General features: G+C 40.6%; 1 protein-coding gene across 1 annotated transcript in view; it reads right to left on the bottom strand.

Moving 5' to 3' along the window:
• The window catches only part of F8 (coagulation factor VIII), a 112998-nt gene that overhangs the window by 23649 nt on the left and 70569 nt on the right, over positions 1-18780 (bottom strand). The window contains exons 15-22 of the mRNA XM_060086856.1: positions 16872-17025; positions 14443-14655; positions 13932-14160; positions 13559-13741; positions 8883-8999; positions 8293-8364; positions 6810-6895; positions 3313-3468 (exon numbers count right to left, since the gene is read on the bottom strand). Coding sequence (XP_059942839.1) covers positions 3313-3468; positions 6810-6895; positions 8293-8364; positions 8883-8999; positions 13559-13741; positions 13932-14160; positions 14443-14655; positions 16872-17025 — 1210 coding nt within the window. The remainder of the gene's footprint in view (positions 1-3312; positions 3469-6809; positions 6896-8292; positions 8365-8882; positions 9000-13558; positions 13742-13931; positions 14161-14442; positions 14656-16871; positions 17026-18780) is intronic.

Here is an 18780-nt window from a genome sequence, read left to right as displayed (position 1 = left end):
CTACAAAGACTAATCTGCTGCAGCCGCTGATGGACAGCGCACTTGGTGTTCAGAGGAGGAGATGAATGGGACAACAGGATGAGGCACTCTGTGCTTTAGACAGGAAATTAAAGATGAGAACAGGATGCTCTGTGTTTTGGACGAACAGGCCGTTAGGTAGTTAATACGCATTTCAGGAAGAATTTTAATGAACCCTGCTTCTTGCATCTTCCCATACATAGAAAAACACTATAATCGTGAACTTGAGGTATCTGTTCTTTGTGAATAGTAGGAATATTTTACCAAGATTTATGCTTGACTGCATGTATTCCTTAACAAAAAAATCATATGTAAACTAGCCTCCCCCCAACCCCTTTGGAGCAGTTCCTCAGAGCTATCTGAGAGGCTGTCTCCCAGGCTATAGTCATCAGTAAGACCCTGAATAAAACTTGATTCACAACTCTCACGTTGTGTATTTTTCTTTTAGTTGACAACACAATATATAATATTTATGTGTTTGTATATGTGTCTGTGTGTGCGTGTATTAATCGCAAAGGCATTTAGAGTGATTACTATTTCCGGTTTACCAGGTCCTGTCAGCATAATGTCATCCATGTAATGGACCAGTATGGTGTTCTATGGGATGTCAAGATGTTTGAGGTCCCTAGGGTCTATATTATGATAAGGGACAAGGGAAGTGGCATTGCCTTGAGGCATGAACAGTAAAGTTAATACTCTTGTTCCTACTTCACAAATGCAAATCTATTCTGATTTTGGTTGTCAATGGAACTGAAGAAGAAAGCATTTTCCAGGTCTGTAGTTCCGTATCAGGTGCCTGAGGCTGTGTTAATGTGCTCCAGAGGAGATACTACCCCTGGAATTACAGGGGTTTTGTCATCACCACCTGATTAAATTTGTGATGATCTGTCATTTTTCCATGACTCGTCTGGCTTTTGTAGTGGCCAAACAGGGGCCCTAAGGAGACTAGCCATTGGCTTGGGAAGCAACTATTCAAGGTGTAGTCCCTGAGAGACTTGTATGCAGAGCATGGATGACTGCTTCAGAGACTGGGGAAGGGTTGCCTCTTCAGGCAAAGGAGGTTCAGGGCAAATTGGAGGTTTGCAGTTCTCAGCCTCATGCGTGTCTGCCTACATGTACCCATCCCGGGACTTCCCTGCTGGTTTAGTGGTTAAGACTCCAGGCTTCCACTACAGGAGGCATGGGTTGGATCCCTAGTTGGGGAGCTAACATCCTGCATGCTGTGCGGCACAGCCAATTAAAAAAAAATGTACCCATCCCTGGTCTCAGAGTTCCATTCCTTTCCACCAGTGCCCTTACCTTAGCATAATAGGCCTGGTGAGACTGACCATTTAATTCTCACTGTGACTCTACAATTCATATGCTCAGCTCCTAGATTTGGTATTAAGTCCAAGTATCTGCCTATAACCACAGGACATGGAAGGCTCCTCCAGAGCTCCATGGATGCATCCTGATTCTCTATGTATGTTCATGGGTGTTCTGTATATATGTTCATAACATTTAATTTCTTTTTCCCCTATGTATGCCGTAAAAGGAAGGGCCATAAAAAGAAGACAGGTCACTCTACAATCAGGTATGCTAAACTTGTTGCCATAGCAACTAAATGCCACTGTCAATTTAATCTCCCAATGTCTTCCTCACCATCTGTAGCTCATCCCATTGTATCACTCACTGGTGATAATCTGAGAAATTGTGATGCCACCGCATGTCATAGGTTACTCAGCATCCAGTCTTCTCCCCAAGCAAGGAATTATACCTGTGTTCCTTGAATATATTAGCAACGTAATCCTAGAATTCCATTCTGAAGGTCTGTTTCCTGGGGCTACTTTTGGCACCAATTACTGTATGAGGCAGGGTTCCAGCAAGAAACATGGAACACTAAAATTCGTATAATTTGAGGAAAGGTTAATAAAGGTACTAGTTAAGAAGGTGGGGGCAGGGTACCGCCATCCCTAGGCCTGGAAGGATGAGGAGAAGATTAGGTAGACAAAATGAGCAGAAATTCTGTACATTCCTCCCATTGAGAAGTGGGGTCTAGGTCCCTTCCCCTTGAATGTGGGTGGATGTGTGACCTGCTTATAACCAACAGAATGTATTGGAAGTGATACTACATGACTTAAAAGACTAAATCAGAAAAGGTGATGTCATCTCCACCTTGCTAGCTGGGCCAGTCATGCTGGAGTCCCTAAGATGCCTTGAGACAGTCATGCTGGGAGAAGCTACTTCAGTCAACAGCCCCAGAGGTCACTCAGCACCAACCACCAGACATATAAGTAAAGATGCTTCCAAATGATTCCAGCCCCCAGCTGTCACGTCTTCCCAGCTGAGGCCCCAGATATTATGGAGTAGAGAGACAGGCCATCCCTGCTGTGCCCTGTTCAAAGTCCTGACCCACAGAATCCAAGAACAAAACAAAATGGTTTTTTCTTATGACGCTAAGTTTTGGGGTCATTGGCAACTCAGCGATGGTAACTGGGACACGTAGAGAAAACCACGTTGAGGGGAGCAGTGACCTTCAGTGGAGAGTTACAGCCAACTCCTCTACAAGGAGGAAGCCAAGAGAAGAAATACCCTGATATTCCACACATGCCAGGCTCACAGAAGAAGAGGCGCGGTAGCAAAGCAGGAAAACGGATCTGAAGGGGCAAACAGAAGTCATCTGGCATGGGGCCATTTTAGGATTTGAACCTTATTCTGAAGACAAGAGGGAGACATTGAAAGGTTTAGGCATGGGACTGATAGTATGATCCCCAAAATGATGTGCAGCTTTTATTAGAGAAGAGACTAGAAACAGAAGAAGACTAGTTAGGAATGTACCAGAATACGTCAAGTGTGCGGTGACGGGGCCTCGGGCTGTAGTAACAACTGTATAAATGAAACAGAAGAGATGGGAGAGGTGTTACCAAGGAAGAGTTGGCTGGATGTGTGGCTGTTCATCAGAGGGTGCAAGAATGAGGGAAAAGTAGATGATGAAGCTACGGTTTTGAGCCCGTTTGCCCTTTTGTCACTTCAAACCTAGAATATCCATAAGCAAACTGACAATCTTATCAATCCACCCAGTCAGGAATCACGTTTCTCTCAATAGAGCACCTGTTCATTTCTATTACCTATGAGATCCTTGATGCTACCACTTTTTTGTCCATATGTCCATAATCACTCCTATTGCCCATGAGTGGAAAATTCTTTTTTGGGGGGTTAAATTTGTAGAAGCTATGGGTGTTGGTTCCATACCTGAAATCTGTCAAAAGCTCTTTAAAAGGTTCATGCATTCTCTTAAAAGGACTAATTACATACCATTAAGGTCCCAGTGGAATTCCCTCGATAACTCCGCCACTGCCTTCCATCAAGGCTATACATGATGATAAATTGAGAAATGTAGAGGCTGGACAACTTCTGACGGGCACCCTGGGTCATGATGCCGTGAATAATCATTGGTGCCAACAGATCCACCTACAGATGAAAACAACCCTTTATTTTAAATGTATGTACCACTTTCTGAAATCATTTATCAGCTTAAGAAGAATCTACATCGATACAGATACACCCAGTATTACCTCGGAGGTGCAGGTGAAGCAGAGACCAATGTTGAAATGTGGATGCATGTGAAGCTGTGGAATAAATGATGGGAACGCGTAGGAAATGTGCTTATTGAGTTCCCAGACTACTTCCTGACAAAGGAAATCACTTCTACATCATTGAGCTCCAATTTCCTATACACACATCCTTTGTGCTGCACAAATTTAGTGCGGCTTCTTCTATGTTTCCATTTCACTTTATATATTATTTCATTATAGTAAATTATTGCACCACATTGTAAGGTTTTCTTTGCTTTCTGCCTTCCTTGTTAGACAGATCCTTAATGCAGTAAACCTGTTTGAGTCACCTAACCTCTCTATGTCTCAACTTCTTTATCTGTAAAGTGGAGGGAATAATGGCATTTATCTCAAAAGGTTACCAGAAGGATTAAAGAGTTAATACAATACATTACATGTGCTGAGTTCACTGCTGGCACATACTAAACAGTTAATACCTGTTAGCTTTTATATCCTCTCTAGCCCCAGCACCTAACGTAGCATCTGATATAATACTGATGCTTAGCACATGTTTTGGAATGAATGAGTGAATAACAGTGGGTCTTAAAGAGGGGGGCATGGGTCACGCAAGCATTACAAGGCAGTAGCTGCTACAGGAATTTTGACATCTGTTACTTCCCTAACAAGCCAGTCAAACTTAACTTCTCCCAGATGCCTGGCACACTCAGATTGGACTGGTCATGACTCTTGTGCTTAATGACTATCTTTTTCAGTTGACTGTAAGCTCCATCTATACATACACTCATTCATTCAAAGAATATATTTTTAGCATTTGTTATGTGCCAAGCACTGTTCTAGGTACTGGGAATAGAGTCGTGAACAATTAAAAAAAGAGTCCTGCCCTCATGGAACTTAAATTTGAGTTGGGGAAACAGACTATATATATATTATATATATATATATATATATATATATATATATATATATATATATATATATATATATATATATGTTTTATTTGTTTACAGCTACACAAAGAAACAGTACAGTTCAACATAAGTCATGATTTTGTACCCAGTACTTTCAGTTGTTTATGCCACTTATTGGCTGTGTGACATGGGACAAGTTATTTAACTTTTCTGTGCTTCACCTTCCTTATCTGAAATGAAGATGATAATATCAAACGTTGTGGTAGGGATTTAATCGCTTGGTTTGTTTTCAGTACATAGTAAGGAAGCCCTGTATACTTTAATATTTTGATCATGATTTTGATAAAGTATAAAAAAGTTTACTGATCAAGTCAGTAAACTGTGTGAAACTGGGAAGACTAGAGAATACTTTGGGAGACAGAGCTTGGCAAGCTGGAACAATGGCCAAATCTAAGAAGTGGAAATTTAATAGGCTGTATCACTCAGGGTTCTTTGGCTATGCTTGGAAAAGGTGCTCTGTTTACTAGTCTCATCAGATTGTATCCAGTGAGGCAGATAGATTTCCCCAAATAGAAATGAGGATGCTATTACAAAAAGGAAATACATAGAACAGATGCAGGGCAGCCAAATAGATTAAAATGTCCACTATGCGGTGATACATATAAAGTTGAAAGTGATAACCACAGAAATACAAGGTGAGAACATCTGGTTTGGCAGCTTCACAAACAAAAAAAATACTTAGGAATTAGTGAACAGTCAGCTCAAATTGAGTCATAATTGGCAGTGCCTACAAAACAAAAAAAAATGAGCTGATGTGGCATTAACAGATGTACTCTTTGTGTCTGCTTGCTGGTAAGCTAGCTCATCTTTCCCTGATCCCTATTTATTATTTTATTTTATTTTTTTAAAGTAATTAATTAATTTATCTTTGGCTGCGTTTGGTCCTCGTTGCTGCACGCGGGCTTTCTCTAGTTGCGGTGAGCGGGGGCTACTCTTCGTTGCGGTGCACGGGCTTCTCATTGCGGTGGCTTCTCTTGTTGCGGCGTATGGGCTTCAGTAGTTGTGGCACATGGGCTCATTAGGTGTGGCTCGCAGGCTCTAGAACGCAGGCTCAGTAGTTGTGGCATGCTGGCTTAGCTTCTCCGCGGTACGTGGGATCTTCCCGGACCAGGGCTCGAAGCTGTGTCCCCTTCATTGGCAGGTGGATTCTTAACCACTGCGCCACCAGAGAAGTCCCCTATTTATCATTTTAACCTCAGGGAAAATAGGAGAGCAGATGCAATCTTGCAAAGGAGTAAAGTATGTAGGGGAATTTCCTCAGCTGACTGAGAAAAAGATGAAAGCTGATGGACTATGAGAAGAGGATGCAGGTGGGGGAAGTAGGTGGTAAAACGTGTGTAAATTAGTCCTGACTGATCACACGTTGACATGAAAATATTTTTGGATATTTCGGGTTAAAGAAAATGTATTATTATTGTTATTTTTTTGGCTGTGCTGTGTAGCTTGCAGGATCTTAGTTCCCTGACCAGGGATTGAACGCAGGCCCTCAGCACTGAAAGTGCAGAGTCCTAACCGCTGGACCACCAGGGAATTCCCAAGAAAATGTATTATTAAAATGATTTTCATTTTAATGAAAATCATTAAAATTTTAATGATGTTCCTTTTTTAATGCAGCTACTAGAAAATGGAAAAGTACATGTGTGGTTTGCATTTGTGGGTCACATTACATTTCTATTGGACAGTGCTGCTCCAGAGGAAATGGGGAAGTGAGAAAATATGAAAGACTGGGTCATTTAAAAAGAAATTGAGTTAATCTAGGACACTTTCAGTTATGGCTCCAAGTTGGTTTAGCAGATTGGACTAACTTCAGTAGGTGTTTCTTACTACTGGGTGGTGTAGAAATTGTGAAGAAGACAGATTCAGTTTTAGAAAATGAGGAAGCCAAATTTTCTTGGTTTGTGGGATGGGGGATTGAGCCATTTGTTTTTGTATTAAAATGAAGGGACTGGAGGACTCAAGGACATCTAGGCAGTTGAAGGCATCTAAAGATAGAATACAGTCTTGGGAGGTGGTAAGTTCAATGTTATAGAAAATATTCAGAGATTCTAATCCCAACAGAAAAATTAAAAACACAGTGTACTCAATTCTATTCCTGAGTCTTTCATTCCTGACTCTTTTGGTACAAATCATAAGCCACTCTATTCTTCAGTTCTTTCCTTGTCTATTACATGGAGTTTGATGAAAATGACTTTGCTATAAAGGAGATATAAAATGCTTTGAGCTTGCAAGAGGAATGTGTGATGTGATGGAATGCGATGCATTTTCTAACCTTGATCCAGGAAAAGGGGTCCTTGGTGCTCCAGGCATTGATTGATCCAGAATAATGAAGTCTGGCCAGCTTTGGGGCCCACTGTCCTTTACCCAAGAAAGGGGAGAGAGATTAGATTCAACTGGGTTGGTTCTAGACACTTAGGAATAAAATTACTCTCTTGAGAAAGGTTAATCCTAGCTGTGGAGAAGTTAAAGGCATAAATCATATTAGTATCAATGACTACCAGTGTGGCCTGCGGGCTGTAGTTTGAGAACTCTCATCAATGACTACTACCAGGCTTGTCCTTGTTGTCCATTGTATTTTCTAAAATTTAATAATTTTGTTGATTATTAGTACCTCTAGTTAGCTAATACTGGAATGTGTTACCATCACTATCAAATAATATTATTATTTCTTTATTACATAATGTACGTTCACTGGAGAAAAATTAGAAAATAAAATATAAAAATAAAACATAAGTAAAAATAAAAATAAAAGAAGTAAAAAAACACCATACTTCCGCCCAGAGAAAAATAATACTATTTTAGTATATAACTTTCAAGCCTCTTTTTTTTTTTTTTGCGGTACACGGGCCTCTCACTGTTGTGGCCTCTCCCATTGTGGAGCACAGGCTCCGGACGCACAGGCTCAGCAGCCACGGCTCACGGGCCCAGCCACTCCATGGCATGTGGGATCTTCCCGGACCAGGGCACGAACCCGTGTCCCCTGCATCGGCAGGCGGACTCTCAACCACTGCGCCACCAGGGAAGCCCTCTTTTTCTTTTTTTTTCTTTCTTTTTTTTTTCAAAGTGGCCTTACAATTTGGTAATTCCTCCAGCAATTTGTTTGTTTGTTTTTCAAGCCTCTTTTTCAAATGCAATTTTTTCCCTCTAAAACAGAGTTTGGCCAACGTTTTTCTGTAAATAATTTAACCTTTGCAGATCATCTGGTCTTTGTTGCAATTACTTAAATGCTGTTGTAGAGCAAAAGCAGCCACAGATGATTGTAAATGAAAGAGTGTGGCTTCTTTATGGACAGTGAAATTAGAATTTCATATAATTTTCACGTCATGAAATATTATTCTTCTTTTGTTTTTTTCCCCCAGTCATTTAAGAATAGAAAAATGATTCTTAGCTTGAAGGCCATACAAAATCAAGTGATGGGCTGGATGTGGCCTGCGGGCTGTAGTTTGAGAACTCTCTCTAGATCCAGTTCAAGCTTTCTATCACTGCTCACAGAAAAATGTAGCTTCTTGCTACAGTGAAGAGAATGGACTCAAGGGAAGCCATATGGAAGGCAGGCAGGACATTTAAGGAGGCAGTGGTATTACTCAGGTGAGAAGTGATGATGGCCTGAATTAAGATGCTCACACTGAGAAATGGAGAAGGGAAAATAGATTTGAAAGGCACCTATGGAGACGGATTGGTAATCTGAATCTTTCCAATAGAAATAAAAAAGATGTAATCAGCCCAGTGCTTTAAGAGAAAGCAATAGTATTTACCATATTGTCCTGAAGCTGTAATCTGAAAATCTCTAATGCGTCCAGAAGCCATTCCCAGTGGAGTCTGACATTCTGAAATCACATGAAGGGAGCACAATAGTTAGAAGTGCAGAAAATATAGCTTCACAAATGCAAGTCAATGAGAACACCAACAAATGCTCATATTTTTTAGTGTTTACTATGTGCCAAGAACTGTACTAAGTATCTTATTGTACTATATCATTTAATTCACTCCAACAGGTAGGTGCCATTGCTACTCACATTTTGCAGCTGAGGAAACTAGGGTCCATATGTAAGTAGACCAGTGGTTCTCTTACTTGTTTAGGGTTAAAACTCAAATTCTTCTAAGTGATATTTGTAAGTTATCTTTGGTAACTGAACCAAAACTAAGTTTCAAAATTTGCTCTTGGAGCTTCAGGGTCAAAGTGTTCAAAGCTTCAAGCATATCTGCCCTCCTCTGGGGACTCTGACGATTTCTACCAGCAATATTCATTTTAGATTTGGTAATGACTGTGAGCTTGTATTCATTTCCTGACAAAAGCAACCATTCTAGGAAGGGGGGAAGAGGTATAGAGGTAGGTGCCACTCACTCTTGCTGTACACCAGGAAGAGAGTGCTCATCCCAGCTTGCAGGTGTTCGCCAATAAGACATTCTATCCGCCAAATTCCAACTTTGGATGGTAGCATTTCCACTGTCTCAAAAACACCTTATCAAAACCAAAAGGAACAAAAATTATTTCTTTTCACACAAATGGGCATGAGATACACTGGCTTATGCAGAATATCAAAGGAGATCTACCCAAGTCAGTTGCACCATTCTTGGACCCCTCAAACCCACAGTGCTTGGCATGTGATCCCTACAGCTGGAGACCCTGGAAATTGAGTACTGACCCCAGGAAATGGGAGAGACCGGGTGACGGGATGCTTTGGTGGTGGAGACAAGAGAAAGATTGGCCTGCACTCTTGGTACTTTTCGAAGCCAGAGGTGTATTTCTTATTGACGAGATGTGGGCTCCCTGCCTTGAGGGGTAAAGTAACTCCAGGAGCAAGAAGCTAGAGGGTGAATGCTGAGGGGCTGAGGAATCAGGCACAGTGACCATCCAGAATAAAGGTGGAAACAACCAGGTCAAGGGGATTTCATGAGAGAGGGTCCCAAAAGGGAGTCTCTGAAGAGCCCCTGAAAGTACCCCATCAGAAAAAGAGTCAGATTGAAATATCTGCCTGGTGCAGACAGTGGTGCCATCCCTCACCTCTACCCTTGCCACGCTGCGGTTCAAATCAGCAACCAGCCAGGAGTGGAGGGGGAAGCATAAGGTAGAGAAACAGAAAACTCAACCAACTTGGAGGAGGAGATATTGAACTTAAATCAAATGCAGAATTTTGATTAATATCTTGGAGTAGACATTGTAATTTGTGACCTGAACTATATTTGTGATGTAAAATGACTGCAGGACTGTTTATTAAGACTGAGCAGAGTATGGTAGGGGGACCTTCAAGATGGCACAGGAGTAAGACGTGGAGATCACCTTCCTCCCCACAGATACACCAGAAATACATCTACACGTGGAACAACGCCTACAGAACACCTACTGAACGCTGGCAGAAGACCTCAGACCTCCCAAAAGGCAAGAAACTCCCCACGTATCTGGGTAGGGCAAAAGAAAACAGAATAAACAGAGACAAAAGGATAGGGCCGGGACCTGCACCAGTGGGAGGGAGCTGTGAAGGAGAAAAGGTTTCCACACACTAGGAGCCCCTTCACTGGCGGAGACTGCAGGTGGCGGAGGGGGGAAGCTTCGGAGCCACGGAGGAGAGCGCAGCCACAGAGGTGCGGAGGGCAAAGCAGAGAGATTCCGGCACAGAGGATCGGTGCCAACCGCCACTCACCAGCCCGAGAGGCTTGTCTGCTCACCTGCCGGGACGGGCGGGGCTGGGAGCTGAGGCTCGGGCTTCGGTCGGAGCGCAGGGAGAGGACTGGGGTTGGCGGCGTGAACACAGCCTGAAGGGGGCTAGTGCGCCACAGCTGGCCGGGAGGGAGTCTGGGAAAAGTCTGTAACTGCCTAAGAGGCAGGATGTCGGAAGCCATCCTGGAGCCATTGCACCATGACAAAGTCATGAGCAACGGAAGGCGAAACTGCAAGGCAGCGCCGTGCCAGGAAGGTGGACTACAGCTCTGTTGTTATGTTTTATGATAATAAATTTACATATAGGGGCAATTTTGGGGGCATGTTGCTCCACGTGAAAGAAAAATTCCTCTAGGACTCCCCCTCCTGAAACTACCACAGAATGGGAAGTACCCACTAAAGCCCCGGGGAAATGGGTGAAGAATTAAGAGCCTGGAACTAAGGGGATGTTTTTATGAAAAACACCCTCTAGTATGGAGTTATGGCCATGGGCCGGAGTTCCTGATGACACAGGAAATTTATGGTTCTATTATAAAGGAAGATTAATTATAGAAAAGCAAATGACTAGAGCAGAATTGGTTGCCAGGATAGGGAGAAAACACTGTCTCAGTTGAAGAAAACAATGAGAAAGAGCATGCAGGTACATTGTAAATATTTTCATGGAACCATTGTAAAAGGTTGCCCATGCAAGAAGAGAAATAGGAACAAGTAGCTCCAACTTTTACAATTGAAATAATCATATAACTGCTTGGCTTGGTTACTAAGAAACAACCTGTGATTAATGGGAACTTGGGGAAATATTTTAATAGGACATCTAAAAACTAGGGGATTTTTTAAAAAAAATCTTTATAGAACATTTTGAGGTTTGATTGTGCTAAGATTGTTTGGCCACGTACCTGGTAATGTAATCAACTACAATATATAAACATGTGATTGTAAACAATAGAAGAAGAATGAAGAATAAAGACATGAGAAAGAGAAACATGCAATGTTGATACTTTAAGAAGTGTAATAGAATTATTTCCTTCGCCGAGACTATCCATCCCTCGGGTATCCCTGGACTCGCTGGAGCTGGACTCCGGCAGCAGGAGACCATTTTTTCGGGGTGCACGAGCAGAGGGGATTCAAAGCACCACCTAAACGAGCTTCAGAGTCATCGAGACAGTATGGTACTGGCCAAAAACAGAAATATAGATCAATGGAACAGGATAGAAAGTCCAGAGATAAACACATGCACATATGGTCACCTTATCTTTGATAAAGGAGGCAAGAATATACAATGGAGAAATCACAGCCTCTTCAATAATTTTCTTTCTATTAGAATTTCCCTGGAACCCTCCTTGCCCCTGACCTTCCATGCTCCATTCCTTCCTTGGTTGCCTTTGACCATTCCTTCTCCATCTCTTGGGCCTCCTTAATCACTCCATTTTGTTGGTCTCTATACACCTGTTACCCCTGGGGGGAGGGGATTTTCCTTCTCTCTCTAGCCTCACAACCTCTCTTGAGCACCAGAGCTGCACTTCCAACTCTCCCTAGCCCTTTCCTCTCGCCTGTCCCCTTGGCACCTCAAACCCAATAGAATTAGCAGTAAGAGTGCCATCTTTCCCTCGCTGCCAGCTCCTGTGCCGGGTTCTGTGTCTTTGTTCAGGGGTTCATCCTCATTCTACCACGAGGTAGAGTATTCTACCATATTCCCTCACTTGAATTATTGGAATTTCATTTCAAACTCCACATGCCCAAATCTGAGCTGCTGGTTTCCCACCCAAAACCTTTTCCATACACAGTCTTCCCATCTCAGTTCGTGGCAAGTCCATCCTTGCAGTTGTTTAGGCCAAGCGTCTGCCAGTCAACTCTGACTGCTTTCTTTCACATCTTACGGGCCGTATCCCCAAGATACATCCAGTACCCAGCCACTTCTCACCACATCCACTGTGACATCCTTAGTTCCAGCCCCTGGGTTATCCTGAATGGGCTCCCTGCTTCTTTCTTTCACCCTGGTCAGTTTCCAGTAGGGCACTGTGAATGAGCTTTTAAAAATGTAAATCAACTCACATTCCCACCAGCAGTGCAAGAGTGTTCCCTTTTCTCCACACCCTCTCCAGCATTTATTGTTTCTAGATTTTTTGATGATACAGCCACTATGGAGAACAGTATGGAGGTTCCGTAAAAACCTGCAAGTAGAACTACCATATGACCAGCAATCCCACTACTGGGCATATACCCTGAGAAAACCATAATTCAAAAAGAGTCATGTACCAAAATGTTCATTGCAGCTCTATTTACAATAGCCAGGAGATGGAAGCAACCTAAGTGTCCATCATCGGATGAATGGATAAAGAAGATGTGGCACATATATACAATGGAATATTACTCAGCCATAAAAAGAAACGAAATTGAGCTATTTATAGTGAGGTGGATGGACCTAGAGTCTGTCATACAGAGTGAAGTAAGTCAGAAAGGGAAAAACAAATACCATATGCTAACACATATATATAGAATTTTAAAAAAAGGTTCTGAAGAACCTAGGGGCAAGATGGGAATGAAGACACAGACCTACTAGAGAATGGACTTGAGGATATGGGGAGGGGGAAGGGTAAGCTGTGACAAAGTGAGAGAGTGGCATGGACATATATACACTGCCAAACATAAAATAGATAGCTAGTGGGAAGGAGCCGAATAGCACAGGGAGATCAGCTCAGTGCTTTGTGACCACCTAGAGGGGTGGGATAGGGAGGGTGGGAGGGAGGGAGATGCAAGAGGGAGGGGATATGAGGATATAGGTATACGTATAGCTGATTCACTTTGTTATACAGCAGCAACTAACACATCACTGTAAAGGAACTATACTCCAATAAAAATGTTTAAAAAAAAAGTGAGCAGAAAAGTCACTGGGCTTATCAGAATTTTTACACAGAAACAGGGAAAATTTACTTCCACTATTAAACCTGTTTGAAAGGGACACTGGCGAACTAAAATGAAATTATGTTTTGATCAACATTGTGAGGAGTGCTTAATCAATATATTGCTTTCATACATAAACAAATCAGTCTTTGGGAAACTACTGGTGCCATGTGGGATTTGAGGTGGTAGAAAAATCCCTTTTTCCTAGGAAAGTGCTGTGACATCAATTATCCATTTATTCTGTTCTATTTCCTTTATAGCACATTATCTGTATCTGAAATTATCATGTTCACTTGCTAATTTAATCTCCCTGTAGGGTAAAGTTACTTGAAAAAGTAAGCTACCCGAGAGCAGGGAGTTGGTCTGCTTTGTTCACTGGACATGTCCCCAGGGCACAGACCTTTAAAGTAGGTTTTCAGCAAGCACAGTAAGTTGAAGACAGAGCACAAAGTGGCTCGTACCTGGGTAGAGATTGTAGACGGCCATTTTATACTCCTCCTTTTTCCGTACTGTGAACACATGTCCACTGAAATGAATAGAATGGATATTTTCATTGCTGCCCATGCTGAGCAGATACCACCGGATCTTTTGATCCTGAGCCATTGCTAAACCAGGTAGTGTATCCATCACATAGCCATTGATTGCTGGAGAAAGAACACAGAGAAAGCTGTTAAAAATCTATTGTATAAGTGTCTTTCCCTCCACTCCAGTCAATAATATTGATTCCTATGAGGATTCCAGTCCCATACATATAGTCTCAAACCATACAATGTCGAAACCTCAGGCTCAAGGTTCATTTCACAGCGAGTAATATTTGGGTGTGGAATATATTACCATGGAAGCGATACTTTTCTCTAAAAGTGGGGTCCTCCATCTGGATGTTGCAGGGAGCCCTGCAGTTCCTTTCCATGTTTTCAGTGAAGTACCAGCTCTTGGTCTCATCAAAAATAGTGAAAAACAGAGCAAATTCCTGCACTGTCACTTGTCTCCCATGGGCAGTGCTCAGAGTGTTTGTGCGGCAGATCAGAAGGGGTCCAATCAAGCCTGAGTGCACATCTTTTTCCTGAAAGACACCAGTCCTATGAGCAAGAGTTCTCTCACCCATGAACCAGAGTGGATTTCTCATCAACTTCTATGCCACTCCAACCCACTCCCCATCTTCCCACAGTACAATTTCTTCCTCTTTAGTAGATTCCAGAGCGATATGTCTAAGTCATAAATAAGATGACACCTCCCCTATTTAAAGCTTCCCATTATGCTTAGGATAAATACCAAACTTCAAACATAACACAAAGACCCTTTCTTTTAAACCAGAAAGGGGCCAGCACAACATAGACCTGCTTACCAGATCAACATCAGAAAAATAAGCCCAGGCTTTGCAGTCAAACTCATCTTTAGTTGGTGCCATATGGTGCTGCACTTTCCAAAAGTAAGTTTTGGTTTCATTAGGCTCAACAAACTTTTTTCTAGGTTCTGCTCCTTGCCTCTGATCTTCCTCATAAGAAATAAGGCTAGAATAGAAGGAGTAGGGACGAGATGCCTGGTTTTTAAATGTTACCTGCAGAGCAAGAAAAAAAAAGAAAAGAAAAGAAATTTAAAAAGCAAGTGTAATGTTTTAAGATCTTGTAAAGTTCTTAGGTTAGGGTTTATATCCCTAATAGCAATGCCGATTTGGGGGGTTTTTATCCAGGTTTTTAATAGCTGGAGGAAATGGCACAGAGTATGGATGTTGTTAGAACCCAAACCTAAGATCTGCAAAAGAAACTGAGACATTTTTGAATTCCAAAATCTTTATGGCATGAACTCAAAGTTGCAAAGGAGAAAATTTCTAAATACTTAAAAGCAATTCCAAAGTAAAAGGGAAAATATCACCACAGGGGTTTTAAGAGACCATAACCCCAGGAACTGATACTCTTAAATTAAGGTTCTTCCTGACAAATGCCAGGATGAATACTTACGATATTTAAAGAATAAGCCCAGGCTTTGCAGTCAAACTCATCTTTAGTTGGTGCTTTTTAGTTAATGTTTTTCAAATTTAAAAAATTATACATTTTCATGAGACATATGGAAAGTAAAATAAAATTGAAGTCAGAAAAAAATTCACTCACAACCCCATAACTTTAGATCCTCCTATATCCTTCATGTAAACAATCAATTGGGACAATGGATGACTGTTTCTGGAAAAAATAAAACTACCTTGATCTTTGGCTCACACACACCAAAAGCAAATTCTAGTCTACAGGAATTATTGATGGATTAAAAAGTTAAATGTTAAGAAGTTAAACTGTAAAAGAAAGTTGAAAAAAGTATAGGTGATTTTAAGAAAAAAAAATCTCTGTATAGGGAAGGATTTTTATAAACAAAAAAGCTATGAAAGTGTCATAAAGGAAAGATTTATGGGTTACTACCTAAAATTTCAAACCTGTTTTATTTTAAAAACCATTATATACAAAATTAAGAGAAAACAAACTTGGAAAAATATTATTCACTAAAATGATCAATGTTCATCAATATATCAATGATCTATAATATACAAGGTAATATAAATGAACAAGAAAAGCACTCCCTCCAAAAATTTCAACTATGCAAAGAACATTAATAGATAATTCATTAGAGAAAGTCTTAAAATGTTCATGTACATTGCACTCCTGGAATTTTATCCTAAGAAAAGGGTTGTGGCTGCAGCATTACTTAAATAGTAAAAAAAAAAAAAAGAATCTAAAAGGTTGTTCAAAGTAGACGGTTAAGTAAACCATAAAATCATATAATGGACTAATATTCCATCATTTAAAAATATATGTAGGAAGTGTTTTTAATGACATAAGAAATGTTTATGACATATTTATTTAAAAAAGAAGTAGGATGATCCATTGTATAATTTTGAATACATAAAGAGAATACATAGGAAAAACATAAGAACATACAGCAAAATGATAATTACGGTATTATTTTTCAACTTCCTTATTTTCTATACTTTAAACTTTTTCAAAAGTAAGAATACATTATTTTTATTTAAAAAATTTTATTGGAGTATAGTTGACTTACAATGTTGTGTTAGTTTCAGGTGTACAGCAACGTGAATCAGTTATACATATACATGTATCCACTCTTTTTCTTTTTCTTTTTTTTTTTTTTTTGCGGTACGCGGGCCTCTCACTGTTGTGGCCTCTCCCCTTGCAGAGCACAGGCTTCGGACGCACAGGCTCAGCGGCCATGGCTCACGGGCCTAGCCGCTCCGCGGCATGTGGGATCTTCCCGGACCGGGGCACGAACCCACGTCCCCTGAATCGGCAGGGGGACTCTCAACCACTGCGCCACCAGGGAAGCCCTATCCAGTCTTTTTAAGATTCTTTTCCCATATAGGTCATTACAGAGTATTGAGTGGAGTTCCCTGTGCTATACAGCAGGTTCCTACTAGTTATCTATTTTATATATAGTAGTGTGTATATGACAATCCTGATCTCCCAGTTTATCCCTCCCACCCCCATTCCCCCCTGGTAACCATAAGTTTTGTTTACCACATCTGTGACTCTATTTGTTTTGTAAATAAATTCATTTGTACCCTTTTTAAAGATTCCATATATAAGCGATATCATATGATATTTCTCTTTCTCTGTCTGACTTACTTCACTCACTATGACAATCTCTAGGTCCATCCATGTTGCTACAAATGGCATTATTTCATTCTTTTTTATGGCTATTATTTTTAGAATCAAAAATCTAAAAAACATACACGGGATTAATTTTCTTGTAATTTCATTGTCCTCAACTTACCATGATGTTGTCTTCGACTTCTGCTCTTATATATGGTCCCAAGAGTCCCAAATGTTCATTTAGTTCTCCACGGTATAAGGGCTGAGTAAAGGAGCCATCAGCAAATTCCTCAAATACCACCTTTTTGAACTGAGGGACACCTCCATTCTCAGCTCTGGAGAAAAAAGCAGAGGAAAAGTAATATCCTCATGGACCAGGTGGGTAGAAATGCCTCACATTGTTGTCTTCCCTGTATTTGAGATACATTTGGTAGAATTGATGATGAATTGGAGATGTAATGGAGAAGGGAGGGAGAAAGAGGGATTAAAGATAACTTCCCGGTTTCTGATTTGGGCAAATGGATGGATGGTGATGCAGTTCACTGAGATGGAGAACCCTAGAAGGGTAGGTTGGTGTATACAGTTTTGGACACATGGGGTATCTATGGGAATTCTATTGGGAAATACACGGAGACTGGGAGTTCACAAAAGAGGTCTAGAGGAAGATCATCTATATTTAGGTGGTAACAAAATCATGCAAGTGGCTTATCAAAGCCAATAGTCAATTTTATGTCCCCATTTTACTCAACATCTAAGCAACATTTTGCATAGTTAACCACTCCATCCTCCTTGACATACTCTCTCCAGGCTTCTCTAGTATATAAGATCCATGAAAGCAGGGGGATTTGTCTGTTTTGTACACTGTTGTACTCCCAGCAGCTGGAACAAGTGCCTGCCACATAGTAGGTGCTCAAAAAAGATTTGTTGAACGTTGAATGGATGTAGGGTTTATAAACATACCCTAAATATGAGAGCCTCAGTGTTCAGTCCTTGGACCACTTTTCTTTGCTTTTTAAAAATTCTGTAAAAACTGTGAACTAAAACTATACAATAAAGTGCATAAAACATAAATGCTTTTGATACAAAAATGCAACCACCACTAAGATCAAGAAATTTGCCAGCAGCCCAGAAGACTCACTGTTATCTATCTACCTTTTCAATCACATCCTCTCCCTTCCCACTAAGTGTAACCCCCATTCTGATGTTTATAATTATTTATTTGATTTTGGTCATAACTGTACCACTTATGTATACATACCTAAAGAATATAGCTTAGTTTTGCCTATTTTTGAAGTATGCAAATGGAACCATACTGCATACCTTCTTTTGTCTGTGATATTTTTTACTCAGCATTATGTTTGTGATTCGTCTATGTTGTTGTGTGTAGCTGTAGTTCGTTCATTCCTATTGCTGTATAGTATTCCATTGTGTGAATATAACACAATCATGTGCATTCGAGTAATTTTTGGTGCTTATACATAGTCCTTCTATGAACCTTCGTATGCATTTCTGCTGGGCACATATCTAGGAGTGGAACTGCACCATTTTCCATTTTCATCAGCAATGTATGAGAGTTCCATTTGCTCCAAATCTTCACAAACACTTGACATTGACTGTGTTTTTACATTTTTGGCCATTCTAGTGGTTGCATAGCAGTGTCTCTGTGGTTTTATTTTGCATTTCCCTGATTAATAATGAGGTTAATTTCTTATGGGTAGTAGCCATTTGGATTTCCTCTTGTGGAATGCCTATCCAAGTTTTTCTTCTTTTTTGTACCAATTTTTCTATTGGATAATCAGCTTTTTTTTCTTATTGATTCAAAGGAGTACTCTATATATTCTTGATATAAGTCTTCATTGGCCTTTTGTGCTGCAAACATCTTCCCTTCTGTGGCTATTTTTTCATTCTCTTTTTGTTATCTTTGGATGAGCATAAATTCATAATTTTAATGTAGTGAAATTTATTTAAAAATTCTTCATGGTTAGTGCTTTTTGTATCTTGATATAAATTCTCTTTCTTTTCCTACCCTGAAGTTATTGAGATATTCTCTTACTTTTTTCTTTCTATTTATGTTTAGACTTGTAACCCAC

Source organism: Mesoplodon densirostris, chromosome X (genome assembly GCF_025265405.1).
Source record: "Mesoplodon densirostris isolate mMesDen1 chromosome X, mMesDen1 primary haplotype, whole genome shotgun sequence".
Taxonomy (NCBI): domain Eukaryota; kingdom Metazoa; phylum Chordata; class Mammalia; order Artiodactyla; family Ziphiidae; genus Mesoplodon; species Mesoplodon densirostris.
This window is presented reverse-complemented; position numbering and strand designations above follow the sequence as displayed.